This window comes from Lampris incognitus, chromosome 14 (genome assembly GCF_029633865.1).
Source record: "Lampris incognitus isolate fLamInc1 chromosome 14, fLamInc1.hap2, whole genome shotgun sequence".
Lineage (NCBI taxonomy): Eukaryota > Metazoa > Chordata > Actinopteri > Lampriformes > Lampridae > Lampris > Lampris incognitus.
Window position 1 is genome coordinate 11,223,714 of NC_079224.1, and position 24,224 is coordinate 11,247,937.

The 24,224-nt window shown below is 51.6% G+C and overlaps 1 protein-coding gene across 1 annotated transcript in view; it reads right to left on the reverse strand.

Annotated features, from left to right (window-relative positions):
• Positions 1 to 10,039: 10,039 nt before the first annotated feature.
• Positions 10,040 to 24,224, reverse strand: part of pigk (phosphatidylinositol glycan anchor biosynthesis, class K) — a 42,283-nt gene continuing 28,098 nt past the window's right edge. Inside the window, exon 11 of the mRNA XM_056293385.1 lies at positions 10,040 to 11,603. Coding sequence (XP_056149360.1) covers positions 11,487 to 11,603 — 117 coding nt within the window. The 3' untranslated portion in view covers positions 10,040 to 11,486. The remainder of the gene's footprint in view (positions 11,604 to 24,224) is intronic.

A 24,224-nucleotide genomic window follows, 5' to 3' on the forward strand; every position in this document is an offset into this window, starting at 1 on the left:
CTGCCGAGGGTTGGGGGCCAGACATGAAGCAATTAATCTCAGAGGGACTTGGGACCGAGGGACCCCCGCCGGACCTTCTGATCTGGAGGTTACCAGACCCTCCCTATCTGAGTTAGTGGACATGACTTGTGACAGACGAGAGGTTGACGTGCTAGGAGTTATGGATGACACGGACAGTGTTGCTGCTGGACCTCTGGCCAATTCCAAAGGCTTGGAAAACTGTTGAATTCTGAGGAATTCCGCTCTCAACACATGCGCCGTTTCACCGGGGAGCTCCCTGGTTTGTGTGCGCGAACGTGTATTTGCATGTACGTTTACCAGAGGGACATCAGAGTCACCACAGAGCATGCGGACATGAATTGGGGCCATTTCAACACGAACTGTTCTCAGCTCACCGAGGCTAAAAGACTACTGTTGCCATCCTCTCCACAGCACAGCTACACTTCATTGCTGGATACGACCCGCTGAACACCGAGGCTTCAATTTGGTTCCGACATCATCTTAGTTCAAACCATCTGTTGGAAAATGTACAAATGATCCATGCTTAGACTTCACAGGGGTCTGCAGGCCTCTGTGCAGCGGCGGCACATCAGCCGACCGACTCTTGTCAAAAGGCCGAGCTTGTATGAATCACTCACCCGGCCCTCAACGCGTAGCACTTGTCGGCTGTTCGTTCCTTGTGTTCACACCAGCGTCGCCTGACTCGAGCTCCGCCAGGCAGCCCCGCCGGCGGAAACGACAGGCGTGTCATTCACCGGGACGTCTCACGTGTGTGTGTGTATTCCCACATCGGCCTTTCTGCACCTTGATATAGCATGTGTATGCACCGTGTGGCTTTTGTCAGCCCCTGTCACCACTTAATAGGGCAATTTCTGCAGCCAGCAGCCTGATTGTCATGTAAATGCAGAGCCATGTCACACGAGACAAGTGGGAGATTAAGATGGAAGGCTGAGATATACAAGCCGGGGGGGGGGGGGGCATCCATCCGGCTAGACTCATCCTATTCTGCTTCCATGTTTTTTTGGACTGTCTAGCCGGGTGACTGTTTGTAAGGAATGCTGGGATTTCTACAGATTTATGGTAATAGCGCCAGTCTGTACACCGTCCGTCCTGCTTGATAAATCATCGTGTTCTGTGTGCTCCATACATATCTGCCTCCATCTTCCCCTCTCTTCCTCTGCTGGTGATGAATACTTTACAGGCAGGCAGGCAGGCAGGCAGGCAGGCAGCCCCCCACCCCCACCCCACCCCTCCACCTCTCCGTCTCAATGAATAAGAATCAGGTGTCAGTCAGGAGGAGGAAGGGGATAAGAAGTGTCGTTATCTTAAAGACATTTCCCGCTGCTGCGTCCCCGTCGATTTTGCCTTCGTCTCCGTAATGTGAGTAACGAGAGCCGAGATGCTTCGGGGTCGGGTCAGAGATACAGGCGCTTAAAAAAACAGCAACCTGTTCCACATCACACGCCCTCTCTGGAGATGACAACGTGATGGGCAGCCCATACGTCACCGCGAGCCGTGAGTGTGCTTCCGGAGGGAGTGGGCCGGTTTGACCGCGAGGCCGTGCCGAGGCCGCCGACAGGATGTGCCTGCTCGCCGACAGGATGTGCCTGCTCGCCACGGAGATGTCGCCTCTCCTGCAACGCAGCGATTTGCATGGCCCAACAAACTTAAGGCGTTATTGTGTTTTGTCTTGTTTTTTCACGGTCTGGGTCCTGTTGTCGTGGTTTTTGCCGTTGCGCGTATCGGTTGATGTCGTTTCCCTCACCCGCTTCATGGTGGAGCTCTTGGACTCGGAACCACCACCAGACACAGCTTTACGGGGTCTTACAGGGCGACTGAACATGAGCGTCAGATATGTCAGTCCAGTTTAACCCAAATAGTGAAACCAGGGGTCCCCAATTAGTTTTCCCCAAGGGGCAAATCATGTCACGCATGCCAAGCCGAGAGCCAAAACACCAATTTTATTTATTTATTTATTTGCATTGCGCCAGGAAAAGGTGTTTTATATGCAGATGTTGTTGCTGCTATTACGATTATCAGTATTATTATTATTAGTAGTAGTAGCAGTAGTAGGAGTAGTATTTGTTGTAGTAGTGGTAGTAGTAGTAGTAGTAGCAGGAGTGGTAGTAGTAGTTGTTGTAGTTGTTGTGATGGTACTTGTGGTAGTAGTAGTAGTAGTAATAATTTAGGCCTGGGATTCTCAAAGCTGTGTTGAAGTTCACACAAGAAAAAAAAATGCACTCTTGAAACAAAATAAGTCCAAAACCAACCACTTAATTATGGACAAACGGACAAAAATAAATGGATGTTCATTCAGCGGTCCTTCCGATGTCGGGCCTGTGTGCTGCTGTGGCAGCCTGAGGGACTGGCCAGGCTGTGCATTGGAGAGTCTGCTTCTTTGCTGGTCTTGACCGAGTTCATTGAAGAAAACGGTGACTCACATGTTCGTGGACGGGAACATCGTGAGTAGGAGCACTGCAATAGCGCTCACGTTTTTGAATCGAGCTTGGGGAACCACGTTGATCCAAAAGTCACTCACCCCAATGTCCTTGTGTTGTGCTTTGAGCAAATCAGATGTTCCCATCTCCAAGACCTCCATCTGAAGAGTTGCCTCATCTATGGAAGGTACCAACCAGCCTTTTGGCCTGTGCAGTCCACTGGCCATCAGCCAAAACGGTGAACGGCCGTCTCAGGAAGAGGAGGATGTTACCTGAGAGTTTAGGGGAGCTTTCAAATCGTTCCTTGAAGTTTTCTGCCAGGCTCGTCACTAAATCCTTCATCGCTGGATCCATTTCGTTCTTCTCACAAGGCTCCTGCAGACACGGAAAGTGCAGCTCTCTCCCGTCAACGTCTCTCCAAAACGTTCAGCTTTGACCGGAAAGCTTCCACCGCCTTGTACATGTGTGCAACAGTGTGGTTCTTGCCTTGTAATTGCAGATGAAGTCCTGGTGGCCTGTCCAGGGTGTCTCCCCGCCTGCCGCCCAATGACTGCAGGGACAGGCTCCAGCATCCCCGCCACCCTGAGAGCAGGATAAGTGGTTCGGATAATGGATGGATGGATCGATGGATGATGTCACACAAAAATATCATATGCCATCACCTTATTGTCACTTACAAACCTCTGATATTCTTGGGCTTTTTGGCTCCGCAGTCCGGCCACAAGCTCATCGTGCAGGTCGCACACCCTCTCCAACACACGGCCTTCGCTCAGCCAGCGAACATCATTATGCAGCAAAACATCCTTGTGTTGTCCCACCACTGACGGCACCCCATCGGTGACAAGGGACACAGTTTTGCTCATCATTCTTCTCAAACAACTGTGTTAACTCATGAAAGATGATTTCCCCAGTTGTGCACCCAGGCAGAGAAAGCAAAAAAAAAAAGAAAAAAAAGCAGCTCTTCCTGAAAGGTCTTCCCTTCAAAACATCTTGCGACCACAGACAGCTGTTCCATGTCAGTTCGGTCACAGGACGAGTCGATGGCTCGTCATATGGCCTCGGCTTTCTTCGGATCAGTGGGTAGATTGGAGAAGCGCTCCTCCGCTGAAGGTTCTACTGCTCTTGTTGCCGTGTTAGCCGACGGTGGCACCGGCTTTAATAGCTCCACAACCGCTTTCTTGTTTTTCCCATCATGACTTAAAACCTGGCCAGCCATATCAACGGCGCAGGTTTTAATCGACTCAGCATCAGCGGATGGCTTCTTGGGTTTAGCAAGGCTCCACGAAGCACGCAGCTGCTGCGCTCTCTCGTGCCGGTGTTGATTTACAGATAGTAGAAACGGAGTGCTTGTATGATGTTATCATATTTGAGTAGAAACGGAGTGCTTGTATGATGTTATCTTATTTACTATTTTTTGTTTGTGGTGATCTGATTTTGCAGGGGAGTTGGCATTAAAACTGGCAGCAGGCCTCGTGTTGAAGTGCCTCTTGAGATCATCTGCTGTGCAGACAGCTGCGGTCTGCATGCATATCAAGCATGTGGGTTTGGCATTGGCGTGGTCCAGCAAAATAAAACAAAACTGATCAGTCGAGTGGCAGCAGGGTGGCCCAGTGGTCAGCACTGTCGCCTCACAGCAACAAGGTCCTGGGTTCGAACCCCAGGCCGTCCCAGGTCCTTTCTGTGTGGCGTTTGCATGTTCTCCCTGTGTCTGCGTGGGTTTCCTCCGGGTGCTCCGGTTTCCTCCCACCATCAAAAAGACATGCATGCTAGGGTTAATACTCCTGCCTGTGCCCTTGAGCAAGGCAAGGGAAAGAAGAACTGGAGTTGGTCCCCAAGGTCAAGGTCAAGGTCAAAATTAAGTAGAGCAGCATGCACTTTATTTCACATGTTGCACACTATATTTCACATGATATGACAGGTGGGTTAGTGCCAGGTGGTCGGCGTGGGCCAGACATTAGGTTCTCGCTGGGCGGACCTGGCCTGTGGGCCACTTATTTGGTTTCAGGGAGCTAAATCCTGTATTTGGAAGTGAATGTAATAGTTAAACTCTGAAATGTGGGGCGTCCGTGTGGCGTAGCGGTCTATTCCGTTGCCTACCAACACGGGGATCGCCGCCGGTTCGAGTCCCGATGTTACCTCTGGCTTGGTCGGACGTCCGTACAGACACAATTGGCCGTGTCTGTGGGTAGGAAGCCGGATGTAGGTATGTGTCCTGGTCACTGCACTAGCACCTCCTCTGGTCGGTTGGGGCGCCTGCTCGGGGGGGGACTGGGAGGAATTGCATGATCCTCCCACATGCTACACCCCCTGGCGAAACTCCTCACTGTCAGGTGAAAAGAAGTGGCTGGTGACACCAAATGTGTCGGAGGAGGCATGTGGTAGTCTGCAGCCCTCCCCAGATTGGAAGGGGGGGGGTGGAGCAGTGACCGGAGTGGCTCGGAAGAGTGGGGGTAATTGGCCGGGTCTAACTGGGGGGAAAAGGGGGGGGGTTAAGTAGAGCAGCGTGCACTTTATTTCACGTTATGACAGATTAGTGCCAATTGGTCGGCGCAGGCCAGACATTTGGCTCTCGCGGGCCGGACGTGGCCCGCGGGCCGCTCATTGGGATTCAGGGAGCTAAACCCTGTATTTGGACGTGAAAGCGGTGGTAATAGTTAAGATCTGAAATGCGTCTTATTATGAATGGTCAGTCCCATTGCCGAGTAACTTCCTGGATCAGCTTGCAGAATGACCCTCTTACTTACCCTAGGTAGTTGTAACCATCAGTTAACTACCTGCCCAGGGCAACTGAGAAGTCATATAGATAATAGAAAATAATGTACACAGTCCAACTGAGGGACTAGGTTTTATTGTTGTTGCTATTGAAAAGATGGGTTTAAGGTTGGTATTCAGATGCCCCATAAGACGCCTTTGTAAAGCTGTGTCCAGTAGTGGTCCCATGTCCAAAATCTCCAAAAAGAAGCCTGCGAGTAAATCATCACAACCAATATGCACTGTATCACTTCAAACGGGGGCGTCCGTAGCGGTCCGTTCCGTTGCCTACCAACACGGGGTTCGAATCCCCGTGTTACCTCCAGCTTGGTCGGGCATCCCTACAGACAGTCTGCGGGTGGGAAGCCGGATGAGGGTATGTGTCCTGGTCGCTGCACTAGCGCCTCCTCTGGTCGGTCGGGCGCCTGTTGGGGTGGAATCGCCTGATCCTCCCACGCGCTACGTCCCCCTGGTGAAACTCCTCACCGTCAGGTGAAAAGAAGCGGCTGGCGACTCCGCATGTATCGGAGGAGGCATGTGGTAGTCTGCAGCCCCCCCCCCCCGGATCGTTAGAGGGGGCGGAGCAGCGACCGGGACGGCTCAAAAGAGTGAGGTGATCGGACAATTGGGGAGGAAAAGGGGGGAGGGGGTCTTCAAACTAAAGACCCGGCTTGTAAAATAAATAAATAATGACTTCAGCAACATTGTACAGGGTCATGTTGAGCTGTTGTTTGTTTTCCTGTTTTTGCACTTTGGACATAATGGGGGGGGGGGCACTAAATAAAATGTTCTTTGTCAAAGGGACTCGACCGGTTCACTTCTACATTTAGAGGCACGGAAATAACGCAGCAAGTGTAAAAGCAGCACGCGGAGAAACGAGGCCTCCAGCTTCACGGACCGTTTTCACGAGTACTTGAGCCTCACGAGGTGAGGATCCAGCGTTCGGTGGAAAGCGGCGAGGCCGGCGGCGAGGCCGGCGGCGAGGCCGGCGGCGAGGCCGGCGGCGAGGCCGGCGGCGAGGCCGGCGGCGAGGCCGGCGGCGAGGCCGGCGGCGAGGCCGGCGGCGAGGCCGGCGGCGAGGCCGGCGACACGCCCCGGCCCGGACCACTGAACCGCCAGCAGCACTTCATGCCGTTCTCCTTCTCAGGTGCCGTCAAGCTGCCTCACGCTGAAATAATGATGGAGGAGAGTCAGGGCAACGAGGGCTTCTCATCACCCCCCCCCGGAGCTAAAAATAGGTCTCCTGAAGGTGCCGGATCGAACCAGTTCTGCAGCAGCCCTCCAGCAACAGCAGCCGGCTGTGTTTGGGAGTGGTGGCGCCATATCGCCTCCAGATTATGCACATAAATCAGGGAAACAATATGGAGCAGGAGAAAGGGAAATGATGTACTGGGGGTGGTGGGCGGTGGCGGGACGAGATTATGAGGACATCAATCATAAAGTTGGAGCCCTTTTCTGGCCTCGTCACAGCTGTGACGTGTGCCGCGTTGACTTTTTAAAAGGTCCGTTAAACATTATGTGTCAGACATGCGCCATGTTTTGTCGTTCTCGTCGTCTGTGGAGACCATATCTTGCCGCCTCAGTGTAAAACGCCATTTGGCAGAAGGTCGACAACGGAGACACCGTCGACAGCAAAGTCTGGGGACGAGAAGACACGTTTACCCAAGCAGTGTCCACGTAAACAACCACGAGCTGAGGGTGCAGGAGGGGTCGCTCCTGGGGGGGGGGGGGGGCAAAACTAGGTGCATGAGATTTGGTGAGATTGCCGTCCTCATTATGAAGGATGACTGACATAATAAAGACTCGCCAGAAGTTTCCATGGATACTGGTCTTCTGTGTCAGCAAAAGCGATCTGCCAAAACATTAAAACCACTGACAGGTAAGTGAGTAACACTGATTACAGCGAGATAATCGATCTGTTAGATATCTGTAAGACATAAGATGTCTGCGTGGGCTTCCCCCGGGTGCTCTGGTTTCCCCCCACAGTCCAAAGGCATGTAGGTCAGGTGAATCGGCCGTACTAAATTGTCCCTAGGTGTGAACGTGTGTGTGTGTGTGTGTTGGCCCTGTGATGGACTGGCGGCCTGTCCAGGGTGTCTTCCCGCCTGCTGCCCAATAACTGCTGGGACAGGCTCCAGCATCCCCGCGACCCTGAGAGCAGGATAAGCGGGTTGGATAATGGATGGATGGATGGATCTTGCTACAGTGGCACCAGTCAAGGGGTGGGATATTTTAGGCAGCAAGTGAACAGTCAGTACTTGAAGTGGATGTGTTGGAAGCAGGAAAAATGAGCAAGCGTAAGGATCTGAGCCACTTTGACAAAGGCCAAATTGTGATGGCTAGACGACTGGGTCAGAACATCTCCAAAACAGGTCTTGTGGGGTGTTCCCAGTACGCAGTGGTCAGCACCTACCAAAAAGTGGTCCAAGGAAGGACGACCGGTGAACCTGCGACAGGGTCATGGGTGCCCAAGGCTCACTGATGTGTGCGGGGAGCGAAGGCTAGCCCTTCTGGTCCGATCCCACAGAAGAGCTACTGTGGCTCAAATTGGTGAAAAAGTGAATGCTGGCTATGATAGACAGGTCAGGGCATCACAGCTTGCTGCGTATGGGGCTGTGTAGCCACAGACTGGTCAGAGTGCCCACGATGACCCCTGTCCACCACTGAAAGCACTTACAATGTGCACGTGAGCACCAGAACTGGACCATGGAGCAGTGGAAGAAGGCAAGCCGGCAGAGGCAGTGTGATGCTCTGGGCAATGTTCTGCTGGGAAACCTTGGGGGTCCTGGCATCCATGTGGATGTTACTTTGACAGGTACCACCTACCTAAACGTCGTTGCAGCCCAGGTACACCCCTTCATGACAACGGTATGAAGGTAATGAACCCTGCCCCACTGCACACGTTGTTCAGGAATGGTTTGAGGAACATGACAAAGAGTTCAAGGCGTTGCCTCGGCCTCCAAATCCCCCAGATCTCAATCCGATCCAGCATCTGTGGGATGTGCTGGAAAAACAAGTCCGATCCCTGCTGCTAACGTCTGGTGCTAGATACCGGAGGACACCTTCACAGGTCTTGTGGAGTCCACGCCTCGATGGGTCCCAGCTGTTCTGGGTGCACGAGGGGGACCTACACAATATTAGGCAGGTGGTTTTAATGTTTTGGCTTATCGGGGGTGTATAAAGGGTTTATCCTAATAAAAATAGCATATGAAATATATTGTTGTACATTGTGGGTAAACTCCAACAAGCTGATACATCAAACTAGCAGATCGATTCACTCCTCCACCTCACGCGATTGTTCCCCAGAAACTCTGTGGCAGCACGCACAATAGAAACGATACACAGCTACACACAGTTCCTACCCAGGGTGTCTAATGTGTCTCTGAAGCCCGCCGGCTCTCGTTCCCCCGTTAGATGCCTACTGATACAGCTAAGTTTGTGTTTTGCTGTGTGGTTGAAGCTCCCCATCTGGAAAACAGACACCGATTAGCACGGTGGGGAGGGGGGTCCACATGGTGATGGGGGACCAAAGCACGCCACGACACCCAGAAGCGCGGCGTACACTCAGCTCTGGCTGTGTGCGCCAAAGCGTGGGGACGAGAGGCACCCAGGAGACGGCGTCGTTACTGAAGCGGCCTTTTGAACAAACCGACCCGTCCCAGACGAGGCATTCCGGGCGCGTGTCTACCGCCGGCTCGGTACACGGAGGCCCGGCTTTAAAGGCGGTGACGAGGGGGCTTTGATGGCAGCGCTGCGGCTGCCTCAGACGTGGAAGACGAGAACGGGATAAAACAGCGCAGCGGTAACCCCGACTAGATGATCTGAAGTACGTCTGCGAAGGGAGCCGAGAGAGCGGGTGTTTAAGTCACACCCGTTAGAAGGGCGTCTGCCATACAAAACGAGATTAGAGGATCAGCTTCACGAGGAGCGACTTCTAAAGGTTTCCAAAGTTAAAGGGGCCTTAGTATCCTCAAACAGCTGCTGGATGGGCGATTACAGGAACTCAAACATCTTGGGGTTTTTTTTTGTGGATTTTTCCCAAAATCAGGCGGCACGGTGGCGCAGTGGTTAGTGCGGTCACCTCGCAGCAAGAAGGTCCCGGGTTCGAGCCCCGGGATAGTCCAGTCTTGGGGGTCGTCCCGGGTCGTCCTCTGTGTGGAGTTTGCATGTTCTCCCTGTGTCTGCGTGGGTTTCCTCCGGAGGCTCCGGTTTCCTCCCACAGTCCAAAGACATGTAGGTCAGGTGAACCGGCCCGACTAAATTGTCCCTAGGAGTGTGTGTGTGGGCCCTGTGATGGCCTGGCAGCCTGTCCAGGGTGTCTCCCCGCCTGCCGCCCAATGACTGCTGGGATAGGCTCCAGCATCCCCGCGACCCTGAAAGCAGGATAAGCAGTTTGGATAATGGATACATTTTTTTCCCACTCTTCCGAGCCATGCCGGTCGCTGCTCCACCCCCTCTGCCGATCGGGGGAGGGCTGCAGACTACATGTAGCATCGCCAGCCACTTCTTTTCACCTGACAGTTTCGCCAGGGGGACGTAGCGCGAGGGAGGATCACGCTATTCCACCCCAGTTCCCCCTCCCCCCCCCAAGAGGCGCCACGACCGACCAGAGGAGGCGCTAGTGTAGCGACCAGGACACATTCCCACATCCGGCTTCCCACCCGCAAACACAGCCAATTGTGTCTGCAGGGACGCCTGACCAAACCGGAGGTGACACGGGGATTCGAACCGGCGACCCCCCGTGTTGATAGGCAATAGAATAGGCCGCTACGCCACCCGGAACTCAACATCTTCTGACAAACGATCCAAACTGAAAGGTTGACGACAAAACATGTTTGTTAGAGCCAGTAATCTTTAATAAAGGCATAAAAAAACAACAATGAAAACAGGAAACAACAACTGTGTGCTTCCCTCCTAAAAGAGCCCCGGGAACGAGACTACATGACGGAAGGAAATAAAGAAGAAATCAAAGTGTTGGATAAATAATGTATAAGAGGGCGCATGGCAGCTGACACAGCAGCGGCCCTCCCGTGCACATGGCTTAATACCCCACTCCATCCGTTTTCCCCCTCCGCCGGGAGGGAGAGAGGCAGAGAGGCCCGATGGGCGGGAAACTACACCGAAGAGCAAAGATAAAGTACCACGGGTTCAATCCATACGCTTCAACCATCAGACACTCCCCCACCACCAATGAGGCTAATGCAGGAGCGAGAGAGGGAGAAAGAGGGAGGGAGCGATCGAACCTAAGCGAGATTCATTTCAGGGAGGCTAGCGGGGTTTTTTTTTTTTATTTCAGTAATCGAAGCCACGGGAACGAAGGGGCCGAGGAGCGGCCGTCTATCACCTGACACACAACCGGCAGAGTGCGCGGCCGAGTGGAGGTAATGGTTATTTTCGCAGGGAGGGCAATTTCGTGAATGGCGGACTCGAAGGCCCGTCCAGTGAGAAGGGAATCACATGATTGTTATCCATCATGGAGCGACACGGGGGGGGGGGGTGTCACGTGATATAATGTAAACAAATGAGAGACATCAATCTCTCTGCAGCCGACTCAAAGCGAACCATCATCCCCTCCGCCCGTGTTTTCCTCCAGACCGAGCAGTCGTTCTGAGTGGCACTTAGATAAAAAGGCTGGTGCTGAAATATGCAGAACAGCACGCTCTCCAGATAAATTAAATTCTTATCTGCAGACTCGATCCAGTGCATTTTCAACCGATTTATGGAATAGGCTGACAGAATTAAATAAATATATAGACTTACTAAAGCTCTTCGCTAAAAATAAAATGTTCTGCATGCGGCGTGTCCATTTGGAGAAGGGTCCTTTTGTATCTGCGAGTCCTCTGGACGAATATTAGGTACTTCCTCCCTTCACATTCAACAAACAGGTTAAAACTACAAACGAAATAAACAGATCAGAGTTTACAGTTAGTGGGTAGACAGTAGTTACTAACGAGAGTCACGATGAAAAGGGGCCAATAACACGGCACCGTTTTGCAGGCGTTTGTAATTCCCCAGGCTGCAATTCTACCCAGTGTCCACTTCATATAGACGGAGAACAAAAAAAGGAAACACCTGTCATTAATATTGGCTGGATGCACAAAACAAATTGATAGGTGAAGGTCCCCACAATTGGTATTCACCTCTGCTAGTACAGAAGTAGGAGCAAGGCAGAAAGTGTGCATTAAACTCAAATATTTCCTCTGGTAATTCCCTTTAGGTGAGCCTCCTGGGCTCAGGCCGGGCCAAGGCCTTTCGGTTTTTAGTCCTCGGGTATCCAGCGGGGTGAACGGTGAGGCCTCAGAAGATGTGTTTGAGATGCTTGACACCATAGCTCTTGAAGAAAACCAGGAGGATGAGAGTCCAGAGGCCCAGGATGAAGCCATCAGGGGGATGCCAATCCTTCTGCTTGGGTTTCTGTGAGAGAGAGAGAGAGAGAGAGAGAGAGAGAGAGAGAGAGAGAGAGAGAGAGAGAGAGAGAGAGAGAGAGAGAGAGAGAGAGAGAGAGAGAGAGCAAAGAGACAGTGACGAGAGAGAGCAAAGAGAGAGATAGAGAGCAAAGAGAGAGCGAGATAGAGAGCGAAGAGAGAGAGGAAGAGATAGAGTCGAGAGAGATAGAGAGCAAAGAGAGAGAGCGTGAGAGCAGAGAGTGAAGAGAGAGTGAAGAGAGAGAGAGAGCGAAGAGTGGGATAGAGTGAAGAGAGAGTGAAGAGAGAGAGAGAGCGAAGAGTGGGATAGAGTGAAGAGAGAGTGAGAAATAGAGAGCGAAGCGAGAGAAAGGCAGAGCGGAGAGATAGAGGGCAAAGAGAGTGAAGAGAGAGAGAGAGTGAAGAGAGAGAGCGAGATACAGAGCGAAGAGAGAGAGAGAGAGAGAGAAACAGGTTAATAGGTCAGCTATCAAGGCTAACCTGGGAGAAGTCGACAATGGGCGGAATTGGAGACCTCAAAAAGAGAAAAGGTTCGATGGAGAATGCAGAATCGCAAGAAAGAAACTACGATAAATATCTAACCAAAAACAGCATCAACCCCAGAAAACTGAATTAAGACAAAAACACTGTGAGATACTCAAAGAATATAAACAAAATTTAAAACGGAAAGAGCAAGATCACTACAGCAAAACTCTCCGAGACATTGAGGAGTCTTTCAATGAAAATCAGTTCAGGGAAAAATGGAACAACTTGAATTCTAAACAATCCCAGGAACTAGCCATTCAAAATGGAGACATTTGGAAACATTATTCTGAAAACCTATACAAAGAAATACTGCCAGAAGACCTCTCATCTGAACAAAAACATATAAAAGAAAAGCTGGAAATACTGAAATCAACTATAAAAAAAAAAGAGAATCACAACCCAGTTGACCACCAAATTTCACTAGAAGAACTAACAGACAAACTCCAAAGTCTCAGACCAAAACAAAGCCTGTGGCCCTGACAGCATCAGGACTGAAATGCTCAAACACAGTTCTCTCGAGCTGCAGAAGGCCCTGCTTAAACTGTTCAGCCTGGTTCTACAAGCTGGCTGCTTTCCTGACACCTGGAATAGGGGGCTTATATCCCCAATATACAAGAGTGGAGATAAATTTGACCCCAATAACTACTGAGGCATCTGTGTGAGCAGTAACCTGGGGAAGGTCTTCTGCTGTATTATTAACGCCCGAATACAGGCCTTCCTCACCAAACACAGTGTCTTGAGCAAGAGTCAGATTGGCTTTCTACCAAATCACAGATCACATCTACACCCTACACACCCTAATAAATCAACACGTTCACCAAAAAAATAAAGGAAAAATATTTGCGTCCTTCATTGATTTTAAGAAAGATCTGGCTTGATGGCTTATATTATAAAATCATCCAAAGTGGTGTAGGGGGTAAAGTGTTTGACATAATCAGATCTATATATCTGGAAAATAAGAGCGGAGTAAAACTTGGCGACAAAAGAACAGAATACTTCGCTCAAGGGCGAGGGGTGAGACGGGGCTGCAGTTTGAGTCCAACCCTGTTCAATATCTACATCAACGAGTTAGCAGTGTTACTGGAACAATCTGCAGCTCCTGGCCTCACCCTAAACAACACAGAAGTTAAATTCTTGCTCTATGCAGATGAACTGGTGCTGCTGTCACCCACAGAACAGGGTCTACAGCAGCATCTGGATCTGCTGGAGAAATACTGTCAGAACTGGGCTCTGGCAGTAAACTTAAAAAAGACAAAAATTATGATCTTCCAGAAGAAGCCAAGGTGTCAGGAAAGTAGATACCTATTTACTCTAGGTAACGCTGCCCTAGAGCGCACGTTAAATTATGATTACCTGGGACTGAGGGTCAGTGCCTCGGGAAGCTTTGGTCTGGCAGTGACTGCACTTAAAGAGAAAGCCCCAAGAGCTTTCTATGCAATAAACAGAAAATTCTATAAAACAGACATCCCAATTAAAATCTGGTCCAAAATCTTAGACAGTGTCATCCTGCCCATTGCAGTATTTGGAAGTGAAGTACGGGGTCCACTCAGTCAGCAAGACTACACTAGATGGGACAAACATCCAATAGAAGCCCTGCATGCAGAATTCGGTCGAAAATTGCTAAACGTGCAAAGGGAAACACCAACAAATGCATGCAGGGCAGAATGAGGCTGTTTCCCATTGATAATAAATATCCAAAAAAGATCACTTAAATTCTGGATGCCCCTTAAATCAAGTCCTCATGACACATTGCAATTTAAAGCATTTCAAATCCAAGAGCTAAGAAAGAGTCCCCTCAGTCAGCTGGTTGTGAAACTAACTAACTCCATAACCACTAACACAGATGAGTTTCAGACCAGCGCTGCTAACCAACCACAGATTAGAGTAAACCACACCATCACACAACGCAACAACTCATATCTGGAACACTGGGACATAGAAACCAAATTACAACACAAACTAGAATGTTGTCGGGTCCTAAAAAGAGAATACAAACCGGCTGACTATCTGTCCACTGTCAGAGACAGTCAGCTGAGACCCATCCTAACCAAGTACAGGCTCACTGACCACAGTCTAGCCACTGAAAAGGGCAGACACACACAACATCTTGGCTACCAGAAGGGCAAAGAATATGTGGTCACTGTACGGCAGGTGAGGTCGAGAGACAGATGCACTTCCTGCTAAATTGTGAGAAATTCTGGATCATAAGAGAAAAATACCAGTCGACATTTGAAAATCCTATTCCAAATGTTTTACTCCTGGATGAGAAAGAACAATGGCCACTTATTTTAGGAGAGGGCCAAAGGTCACACCTTGCGGCACAAGATGTGTCAAAATGCCACAGCCTAAGGGTCAGTGAGTGACCAAAACACTCCCAATTACTGTCAGTTGCTATTCAATTGCTGTTCTATGTTTCTGCCAGATGTATGTATTCCTTTTTTCTTTTCTTTTTTTGTTTAGTACTCTGTTGACCTGTTTTGCTTGGCAACATTGTAATTAATGCAGTCATGCCAGTAAAGCATCGTTGAATTGAACTGAATTGAAATAGAGAGCGAAGAGCGAGAGAGCGAGAGCACAAAGAGAGCAAGTGAAACGAGAGAAAGAGAGTGAAGAGAGAGAGATAAAGAGCGGAGAGAGAGAGCGAAGAAAGCGATAGAGCAAAGCGTGAGAGAAGAGAGTGATAGAGAGCGAAGAGAGAGTGAAGAGAGAGTGAAGAGAGAGAGAACGAAGAGAGAGTGAAGAAAAAGAGAGTGAAGAGAGAGTGAAGAGAGAGTGAAGAGAGAGAGAGTGAAGAGAGAGTGAAGAGAGAGAGAGCGAAGAAAGCGATAGAGCAAAGCGAGAGAAGAGTGATAGAGAGCGAAGAGAGAGCGCGAAGAGAGAGTGAAGAGAGAGAGAACGAAGAGAGAGTGAAGAAAAAGAGCGAAGAGAGAGAGAGCGAAGAGAGCGACGAGACAGAGCAAGTGAGAGAGGGAGGACGATGATGATGAGGATGATGATGATGAGGGTAGGAGAAAGCGAAGAGCAAAACAGATTAACATAGAGAAAGAGAACAGATGAGTGGGGTAAAACACAGGAACGAGGAGAGGGAATGAGAAATCACAGATGAGAAGAGGGGGAGATGAGAGGTGTGGGGGAGAGAGAGAGCGAGAAAGAGGGTGTAAAGAAAGATGAAGGAGAGGGGAGCAGCCGATTGGAGGGGAGAAATAACATGTATATTTCTCCTGTCGAGGCCGTCGCTGATTGCTCTGTCATTCACAGCTAGCTTTCCCTCACGCTACACTTCTTCATCTGTATCATGCCAGGGAACACACACCCTTACGTAGAATGTCTCACACACACACACACACACACACACACACACACACACACACACACACACACACACACACACACAGAGCACCTTGGCCGTCCTGTGTTTGTCCCAGTCATGCCACATCATCACTTTGTCCACGATTATACTTTTAAATCTCCTCAGCGTTAAACACGCATCTCACAAGGAGCGCATTTATATGCTAATGTGCCGGGGAAGGTTCCGGCGAGGGGCGAGCTTTAACCCCTTAAAAAAACAAAAAGATCCCTCCCGACTCCCACGGCCGGTGGCGCCGCTGCAGAAATACTGTGGGGACACACGGGAGACACTTCTGTTATCCTCTCACAACACAAGCTGCCATTATCCAGTCAGGAAATCACAAGTCAGGGAAGGAGCAACCCACCCCCCCCCGTCCCCGTCCCACTCCCCACTCCCCCCCACCACCCCCCGCCCCAAGCTACACCGTCACAACTTAGCAAAGTGGACCGAACGGGCACCGGTGCCGTGACGTTACCCGGATCACAGCGGCACAAGGTTCGAGACAAGACGCCCAGATGTACACTGGGGGCGTCCGGGTGGCGGTCTAGTCCGTTGCCTACCAACACGGAGATCGTCGGTTCGAGTCCCCGTGTAACCTTCGGCTCGGTCGGGCGTCCCTACAGACACGATTGGCCGTGTCTGCGGGTGGGAAGCCGGATGTGGGTATGTGTCCTGGTCGCTGCACTAAGCGCCTCCTCTGGTCGGTCGGGGCACCTGTTCGGGGGGGAGGGGGAATTGGGGAGAATAGCGTGATCCTCCCACACGCTACGTCCCCCTGGTGAAACTCCTCACTGCCAGGTGAAAAGCGGCAGCTGGCGACTCCACATGTATGGGAGGAGGCATGTGGTAGTCTACAGCCCTCCCCGGGTCGGCAGAGGGGGTGGAGCAGCGACCGGGGCGGCTCGGAAGAGTGGGGTAATTGGCCGAATACAATTGGGGAGAAAAGGGGGGGGGGAAGGATGTATGCTGGGCCCGTATCAACCCAAATACACACACACACACACACACACATACACACACACACACACGAGTGGAGTCGGGCTGACTGACAGCCCCTTGAGGATTAGAGGATGGTGTGAGAGTCCGGTCCAGGGTCATTACTGGCAGTCCCACTTTCACGGTCTCACAGCGCCCAATCCAAGCGGGCAGGAGAAAGCCAGACCCGTATTACCACACGCGTATGAAGTTGAGGTCTAAATTACAGTGCAGCCGGACCGACACATCATGACATCATTAGCAGGCAGCCAACTTGAAACATTGTATCCATCCATCCATTATCGGAACCGCTTATCCTGCTCTGCTGTCAGGGTCGTGGGACGCTGGAGCCTATCCCGGCAGTCACTGGGCGGCAGGCGGGGAGACACCCTGGACAGACTGCCAGGCCATGACAGGGCCCACACACACACACACACACACACACACACACACACACACACACACACACACACACACACACACACCTAGGGACAATTTAGTATGGCTGAGTCACCTGACCTACATGTCTTTGGACTGTGGGAGGAAACCGGAACCCCCGGAGGAAACCCACCCAGACACGGGGAGAACATGCAAACTCCACACAGAGGACGACCTGGGACGACCCACCAAGGTTGGGCTCCCCCGGGGCTCGAACCCAGAACCTTCTTGCTGTGAGGCAACCGCGCTAACCACTGCGCCACCATGCCGCCCTAAAACATATTATCTGGACTGTGAAACAAACTCTGTGGGGCTTGTGGGTGGATCACACTACCCCCCCCCCGTTCCCCCTCCCCTCTGAACAGGCACCCCAACCGACCAGAGGGGGCGCTAGTCCAGCAACCAGGACACACCCACATACAGCTCCCCACCCACAGACACGGCCAATTGTGTCTGTAGGGACGCCCGACCGAGCCGAAAGTAACACGGGGATTCAAACCGGCGATGCCTGTGTTGGTAGGCTACAGAATAGACCGCTACGCCACCCGGATGCCCTGGCATTGTGGTTTTATGAAATGACAAGTCTGAAAGAAGCAGAACAAGTCTAAGTTCTCTGACGTCACCAGGTTACTTGTTTTTATTAGAGCTGCTGTCGGCTTGTGTGTGTGTGTGTGTGTGTGTGTGTGTGTGTGTGTGTGTACCCAACATGCAATGCTCATGCCTGTGTGAGCAACCAAACTGACTGAGAGCATCCAAGGACCGTCTTATTCAGTCCAGACTCCATGCAGCATGAGGACGCTGCCAGCCCCTACCGTGGGAAGACGGAGGCCGGCGCTAAAACTGGACTGCGTCTGACTCCAAATTTATTTAACAGCTCAATCAAGTCAAATCAATAGAGCGCCACCGCTGTCCAGAATACACAAGTGGACACAGGGAGTCGCTTGCCAAGCCTGCAGCTCGGGGCTGCTGTGGGCTACAGCTAAGCTAGTGTGTGTGTGTGTGTGTGTGTTGGGGGGGGGGGTGCCAGGCTGCAGCAAGAAAAGAAAGCCACTTTATTTGTCACTGGACAGTTGTTTGTCTACAGCGTCATTTGTGTTCTGCGTTTTGATTGTAAAGCGCTTTGAGTGGCTGCTGCAGCTAGAAAAGCGCTACATGAACGCAACCCATCCAGGGGGCGTCCGGGTAGTGTGGCGGTCTATTCCAACATGGGGACCACCGGTTCGAATCCCCGTGTTACCTCGGTCGGGCGTCCCTACAGACACAATTGGCCGTGTCTGCGGGTGGGAAGCTGAATGTGGGTATGTGTCCTGGTCGCTGCACTAGCGCCTCCTCTGGTCGGTCGGGGTGCCTGTTCAGGGGAGGGGGAACTGGGGGGAATAGCGTGATCCTCCCATGCGCTACGTCCCCCTGGTGAAACTCCTCACTGTCAGGTGAAAAGAAGCGCCTGGTGACTCCACGTGTACGGGAGGAGGCGTGTGGTAGTCTGCAGCCCTCCCCGGATCAGCAGAGGGGGCGGAGCAACAACCAGGACAGCTCGGAAGAGTGGGGTGATTGACCAGGTACAATTGGGGAGAAAAAAGGGGAGGGGGGGGGAATCAGAAAAAAAATGCAATCCATCCGTTCATCCATTTAACTCATCCTATTGTATCGGCGCAGTGGGCAGCTGCAGCACTTGGGGACCAACTCCAGAGCTTCTTTCCATTGCCTTGCTCAGGGGCACAGGCAGGAGTATTAACCCTAACATGCGTGTCTTTTTGATGGTGGGAGGAAACCGGAGCACCCGGAGGAAACCCACGCAGACACAGGGAGAACATGCAAACTCCACACAGAAAGGACCCGGGACGGCTTGGGGTTCGAACCCAGGACCGTCTCGCTGTGAGGCGACAGTGCTGACCACTGGGCCACCGCGCCGCCCCGAGCTCTGTGGAGTTTGCAAGGGAATGGATAGGACCAGGGGCGTGGTGGAGGTTTGAGGGAAAAGGCCTCTGGTCTACAAGAGGCTGGAAGGAAGGCGGTGTTTGCCTGCCACTAGGACTGGTCTTGAGACCCGGGGCAGAGCAGACGGACAGGGGCAGTGGCTGTGGATACTCATGAGAGCTGAATGGTGGAGTGTTGCCATCAGGGACAGTTGACCTCCATGACAACTATAAGGTAGAGGTGTACACTCGTGTGTGTGTGTGTGTGTGTGGATATGTTTTGCATGGCTCTGAGCCCCTCGGGTGAGGAAGACCAGGGTGAGATGGATTTGCTGTGACAGGGGGCCATGTCAGCACACAGCGCAAGGGAGCATATGCCAGGAGAGGCAGAGAAGAGGTAGGGAGGAAGAAGGAGGTACAGGTAAAGGAAGTAAGCAAGACAGCGAGGTGGAAGACAATGAGAGATGCACACCAAGAGAAGACAACAAAGGGCAAATGCTCCTGCACATCTTTTGTCGTACAAATTTCGGGATATGTAACGCAAAATTAAATGAGCCAATGTATTTGCTAGCCGTGCTGAATGGCTAATGTTGATGGATCAGTTCTGGTTTTACTTGGCTCCAGACTGGCCTGGGACTCGTGTGACTGGGAGGTTGGTAATTTGGGATATAGAGTAACCTAATGGGGGGGCAACCAAGGCTGACACCAGACGACAGCTCAGGAAAGAGTATGATAAGATTCCTATCAAGCTGACAAAACCCGTTCCAGATGTCTCCAGCCGCTTCTTTTCACCGGACAGTGAGGAGTTTCGCCGGGGGGGGGGGTGGCACGTGGAAGGATCACGCTATTCCCCACCAGTTCTCCCACCCCCTTGAACAGGCTCCCCAACCAACCAGAGGAGGTGCTAGTGAAGCGACCAGGACACATACCCACACCCGGCTCCCCACCCGCAGACACAGCCAATCCTGTCTGTAGGGGCGCCCGACCAAGCCGGTGGTAACATGGGGATTTGAACCGGCGATCCCTGTGTTGGTAGGCAACGGAATAGACCGCTACGCTACCTGGACGCCCCCCAGATGTATCTTTTGATATGTTTTCCAGACCTGGAAAATATCAAGCCTAAAATGTTCGGTTTCTGTGAGTTTGCTAGGTACTTCGCGTCATGAGGGAAGGCGGGCAAAAGGGGCAAAACACAAGAGGAGGCTGTGGTAAAGAAGTGAGTGAAAGATGTTCTCGGGCCATGAACATGAACAGGAACGCGAGAGGAAGGTGTCAAAACAGAAACCCAACACGTGAACCCCCTTACTGCAAGAAATCAACCGGTGTGCAAGTTTTGATTGTGAATTCTAAGTGAAGCTTGTCGACGCCTGCGCCCACAAAATAGCTGTGCGTGCCCTCACTCTGAACACTCGGGGGGGTCTCTGCAAAACTCTACCCGTCGATGGGGACGATTAGACGGGTAAGAATAACGCAGCGGAGGCTGCAAATAAACAATAATATTGACCACCATCAAAAACCAACTGGCTACCGTGGTGGTTGTGACGGCACCTGTCCAGAAGACACGGCAGCCCAGCATCCATTCAGATGTCTCTCTGCTTGCCTCTGCCGCACGATGGTGAAACCGATATTTATTCCTCTTATCACGCTCTCTTTTTTCACCGGCTATTGTTGCTCAGATCTCATCCCTTCAGCGTCCCCTAAAAGCTGAATCTGTGGCGCTCGACACCGAAGCAAAACAGTTTGCTGTCACTCGCAGTTTTACTCAGCGTCCCCAGAGGCGTTAAGCTTTGCCGGCACGTAAAACGCAACACTTTGTGTGTGTTAACAAGAGCTCCAAAAAAAAAAAGAAAAAAAGAAAAAAGGGGGGGCCAATTAGCCGGTTGAGCCGGACCAGAAAGACAGGCAGAGGTGAAAACATGCAAAACCACATGTATCAAATAGAAATTATGGTTTCATCCATTCACTTTAATTCTACTCGGTAGGACTTAAACAAAACAAAAAACCTCATGCAGACACGGGACGAGTGAGGTGGGGGGAGAGAGCTGCATGCTAACCTTTACTAGCCGCACCATTCACATTTCACCCCCTAGGACAGACACCCCTGCCCTGCTCTGACAACCGCCGTACACCGCTACGGCCTTTGTGTCCCGTATTCAATTCACAAGCAACATCAGTTACCGGCGACCCATGTGACTGACTGCAGATAACCAACATGGCGGCGCTGGGTGCTGACGGTCGCTCGGGGAGGTCTGAGAAGGCTCTTCCAAACACTGGCACACCAAGGTCAAAACAGCAGCAATTCATGTAGGGCGAGATGGAAGGACCCCAGCCATCGTGCAATACCTGGGCATCACGCTGGACAGTCTTGCCGACTAGACCCCTGGGCCCGTGTCAGCAGAGTCTAGGCTCTCTTCTCTCATAATCCATGCTTTACTTTCTACCAGTTATTTGTAATCAATGAGTGCAAGCAATATGATGAAGCAAATTCAAATTGACAGTGGATTAAAAAAAAAAAAGGGGGGGGGGCAGGGTTTGTTAAATTCGATTTGGCGTTTTTTTGGGGAGGGGGATTTTTTTCCCTCTTTTTCTCTCCCATTGTACTTGCCCAATTACCCCACTCTTCCGAGCCGTCCCGGTCCCTGCTCCACCCCCTCTGTCGATCCGGGGAGGGCTGCACACTACCACATGCCTCCTCCGATACATGTGGAGTCGCCAGCCGCTTCATTTCACCTGACAGTGAGGGGTTTCACCAGGGGGACGTAGCGTGTGGGAGGATCACGCTATCCCCCCCCTCCCCCAGTTCCCCCTCCCCCACAAACAGGTGCCTGTAACAGTCAGAAATATACCTACTGTGTTTTGGGACAGTATTTTGGTTGCAGTACCATATCTGGTCAATGGGTGACGCTTCATGCATGTACCGTGACTCACCGCTGGAGCCAGCAATCACTCCCAGTCTACCGTACAACAGTAACTTGTCTCCTTAGTAACAGCTCGGTTCGTGTACAACTGTGTATCAACCTGCATGTGTGTTGAAAGATTATAGTGCCGTTGTAACCGGGTGTTGTATGGTGGCAAGTACAGGCTATTAAAGTGACACAAGTGCGAAATCCTACCATTGACTTCGTCTGAATGACTCTATGCTAAGCCATCCTGGTGCAGCCTAGCTAGTACTAAGCTAACGCAGCTAACATGTAACCACAGCTCGTTACATGCCCCGACCGACCAGAGGAGGTGCTAGTGGCAGTGACCAGGACACATACCCACATCCGGCTTCCCACCTGCAGACACGGCCAATTGTGTCTGTAGGGACGCCCGACCAAACCGGAGGTAACACGGGGATTCGAACCAGCGATCCCCGTGTTGGTAGGCAACGGAAGAGACCGCCACGCCGCCTGTTGATTTGGCTTTTGACCGCAGCCCACATCTTCCTCCCTCACGTCAAGCTCTGGGGAAGTGTCGCAGCGGTGGGAGGGTGGAGACGGGGTGGACAAAGAATTAATTTCCACTGTTTTTATTTAGTTTCTCTGAAACCATATGGCGTGGCGTCAAGCTGGCAAATGAACAAATAATAATTCGACTTTAGAGACCAGGAATCCCTGCAGCGAGGGAAAAAAAACAGAACACACACAAGAGATCAAAAGACAGACAAATAAACAGATAGACAGTTAGATGGACACACAGATAAGACAAGCAAACAAATAATTCAAAGCCTCCTCCAGGAACAGAAGGTCTACTTTTCGGACTGGGATGCGTTGCGATTGGGGGTTGGCATGGCGACGTGATGTGTGACGGGTGCTGAGACGAGGACGCGGTAGGATGAGACGGCCTTCGGCCCGTCTGCACTCCCAAAACAGCTGCCAGGAGGCGACAGGACATTAATCAACTCCTCATGTCCACATGTTCAGTCAGCCATGCGGACAGGAACACGGGACAGGTGACATCCGCCGGGCAGCTTATGCGCTCAAACGCACGAGCAGGAGTGTCAGTTTGTATACAGACGCCACGAAGGGCTGCGTTACATATTCAGCGTCAGTCTGATGACTTTTCAATCACAAGCCGCTGCACAGCATTCCCTTCCTGTGTAGTGAAAAAGAAATTGGACAGCTCGGGAGGAGGAACGACGGGAGGAGAATTTGTTTTGTGGGGCGGAAGTGAAAACAGATCTCCTGCTCGGGGAGATCTCAGAAAGACGCCATTATCCAGACATGCAGTGTTTGAGTAAAAGCAACAGCAGCAAACAAATAAAAAAGACCCTCAGTCCCTGAAGACCTACATTTGCCCTCAACAAAGAGACATCTCAGGGGCGTCCAGCTGGCGTTGCGGTCTATTCCGTTGCCTACCAACACGGGGATCGCCAGTTCAAATCCCCGTATTACCTCTGGCTTGGTTGGACATCCCTACAGACACAATTGGCCGTGTCTGTGGGTGGGAAGCCGGATGTGTGTGTGTCCGGGTCACTGCACTAGCGCCTCCTCTGGTCGGTCGGGGTGCCTGTTAAGGGTCTAGAAAAGGGAACAGCTGCAAAAAAGGCACCGCCAGTCTGCTGCTGCGGTGTGAGGGACGCCCAGTCGGCCAGGCTGGACTCCCAGCCTCAGCCGGCCAGGCTGGACTCCCATCCTCAATCGGCCAGGCTGGACTCTCAGCCTCAGTCAGCCAGGCTGGACTCCCACCTTCAGCACAGCAGCACCACGGGATGATCATCAGAAGTGGTCATCGGAGCTAGGCGAGTGTTTTGTGGATGTGTGTATCGGCTCTGGGGCGACTGAAGAAGGCGAGAGAGGAAGAGAAAAGGAGGAAATGGAGAATACAGATGATCCTGCAGGAGTCTGTGCTGCTGTAGGTTAAAAGATTATGGCCACAATTCTCATACGAGTGTTGTGGCAGGAGATTTGAAAACAGAAAACTGAGCTTGTTTGTTTGACCTGGGAGCTGATGTCTTTTAATTTCCCAGAGATCCTGAACTCTAATTTCCTGTCACAATGCTCATAACAGGAAGTCACAAAATCCCAAATGCCATCACTCTCCTAAATAACAGATCAAAAGGCAGCCCAGTGTGAAATTAAATGTTTTGGCCTACACTGCGGGCGGCATGGTGGCGCACTGGTTAGCGCAGTCGCCTCACAGCAAAAAGGTCCTGGGTTCGAACCCCGGGGTTGTCCAACCTTGGGGGGTGGTCCTCTGTGTGGATTTTGTATGTTCTCCCTGTGTCTGCGTGGGTTTCCTCTGGGTGCTCCGGTTTCCTCCCACAGTCCAAAGACATGTAGGTCAGGTGACTCGGCCGTACTAAATTGTCCCTAGGTGTGAACCTGTGTGTGTGTGTGTCGGCCCTGTGATGGACTGGCGGCCTGACCAGGGTGTCTCCCCACCTGCCGCCCAATAACTGCTGGGATAGGCTCCAGCATCCTGC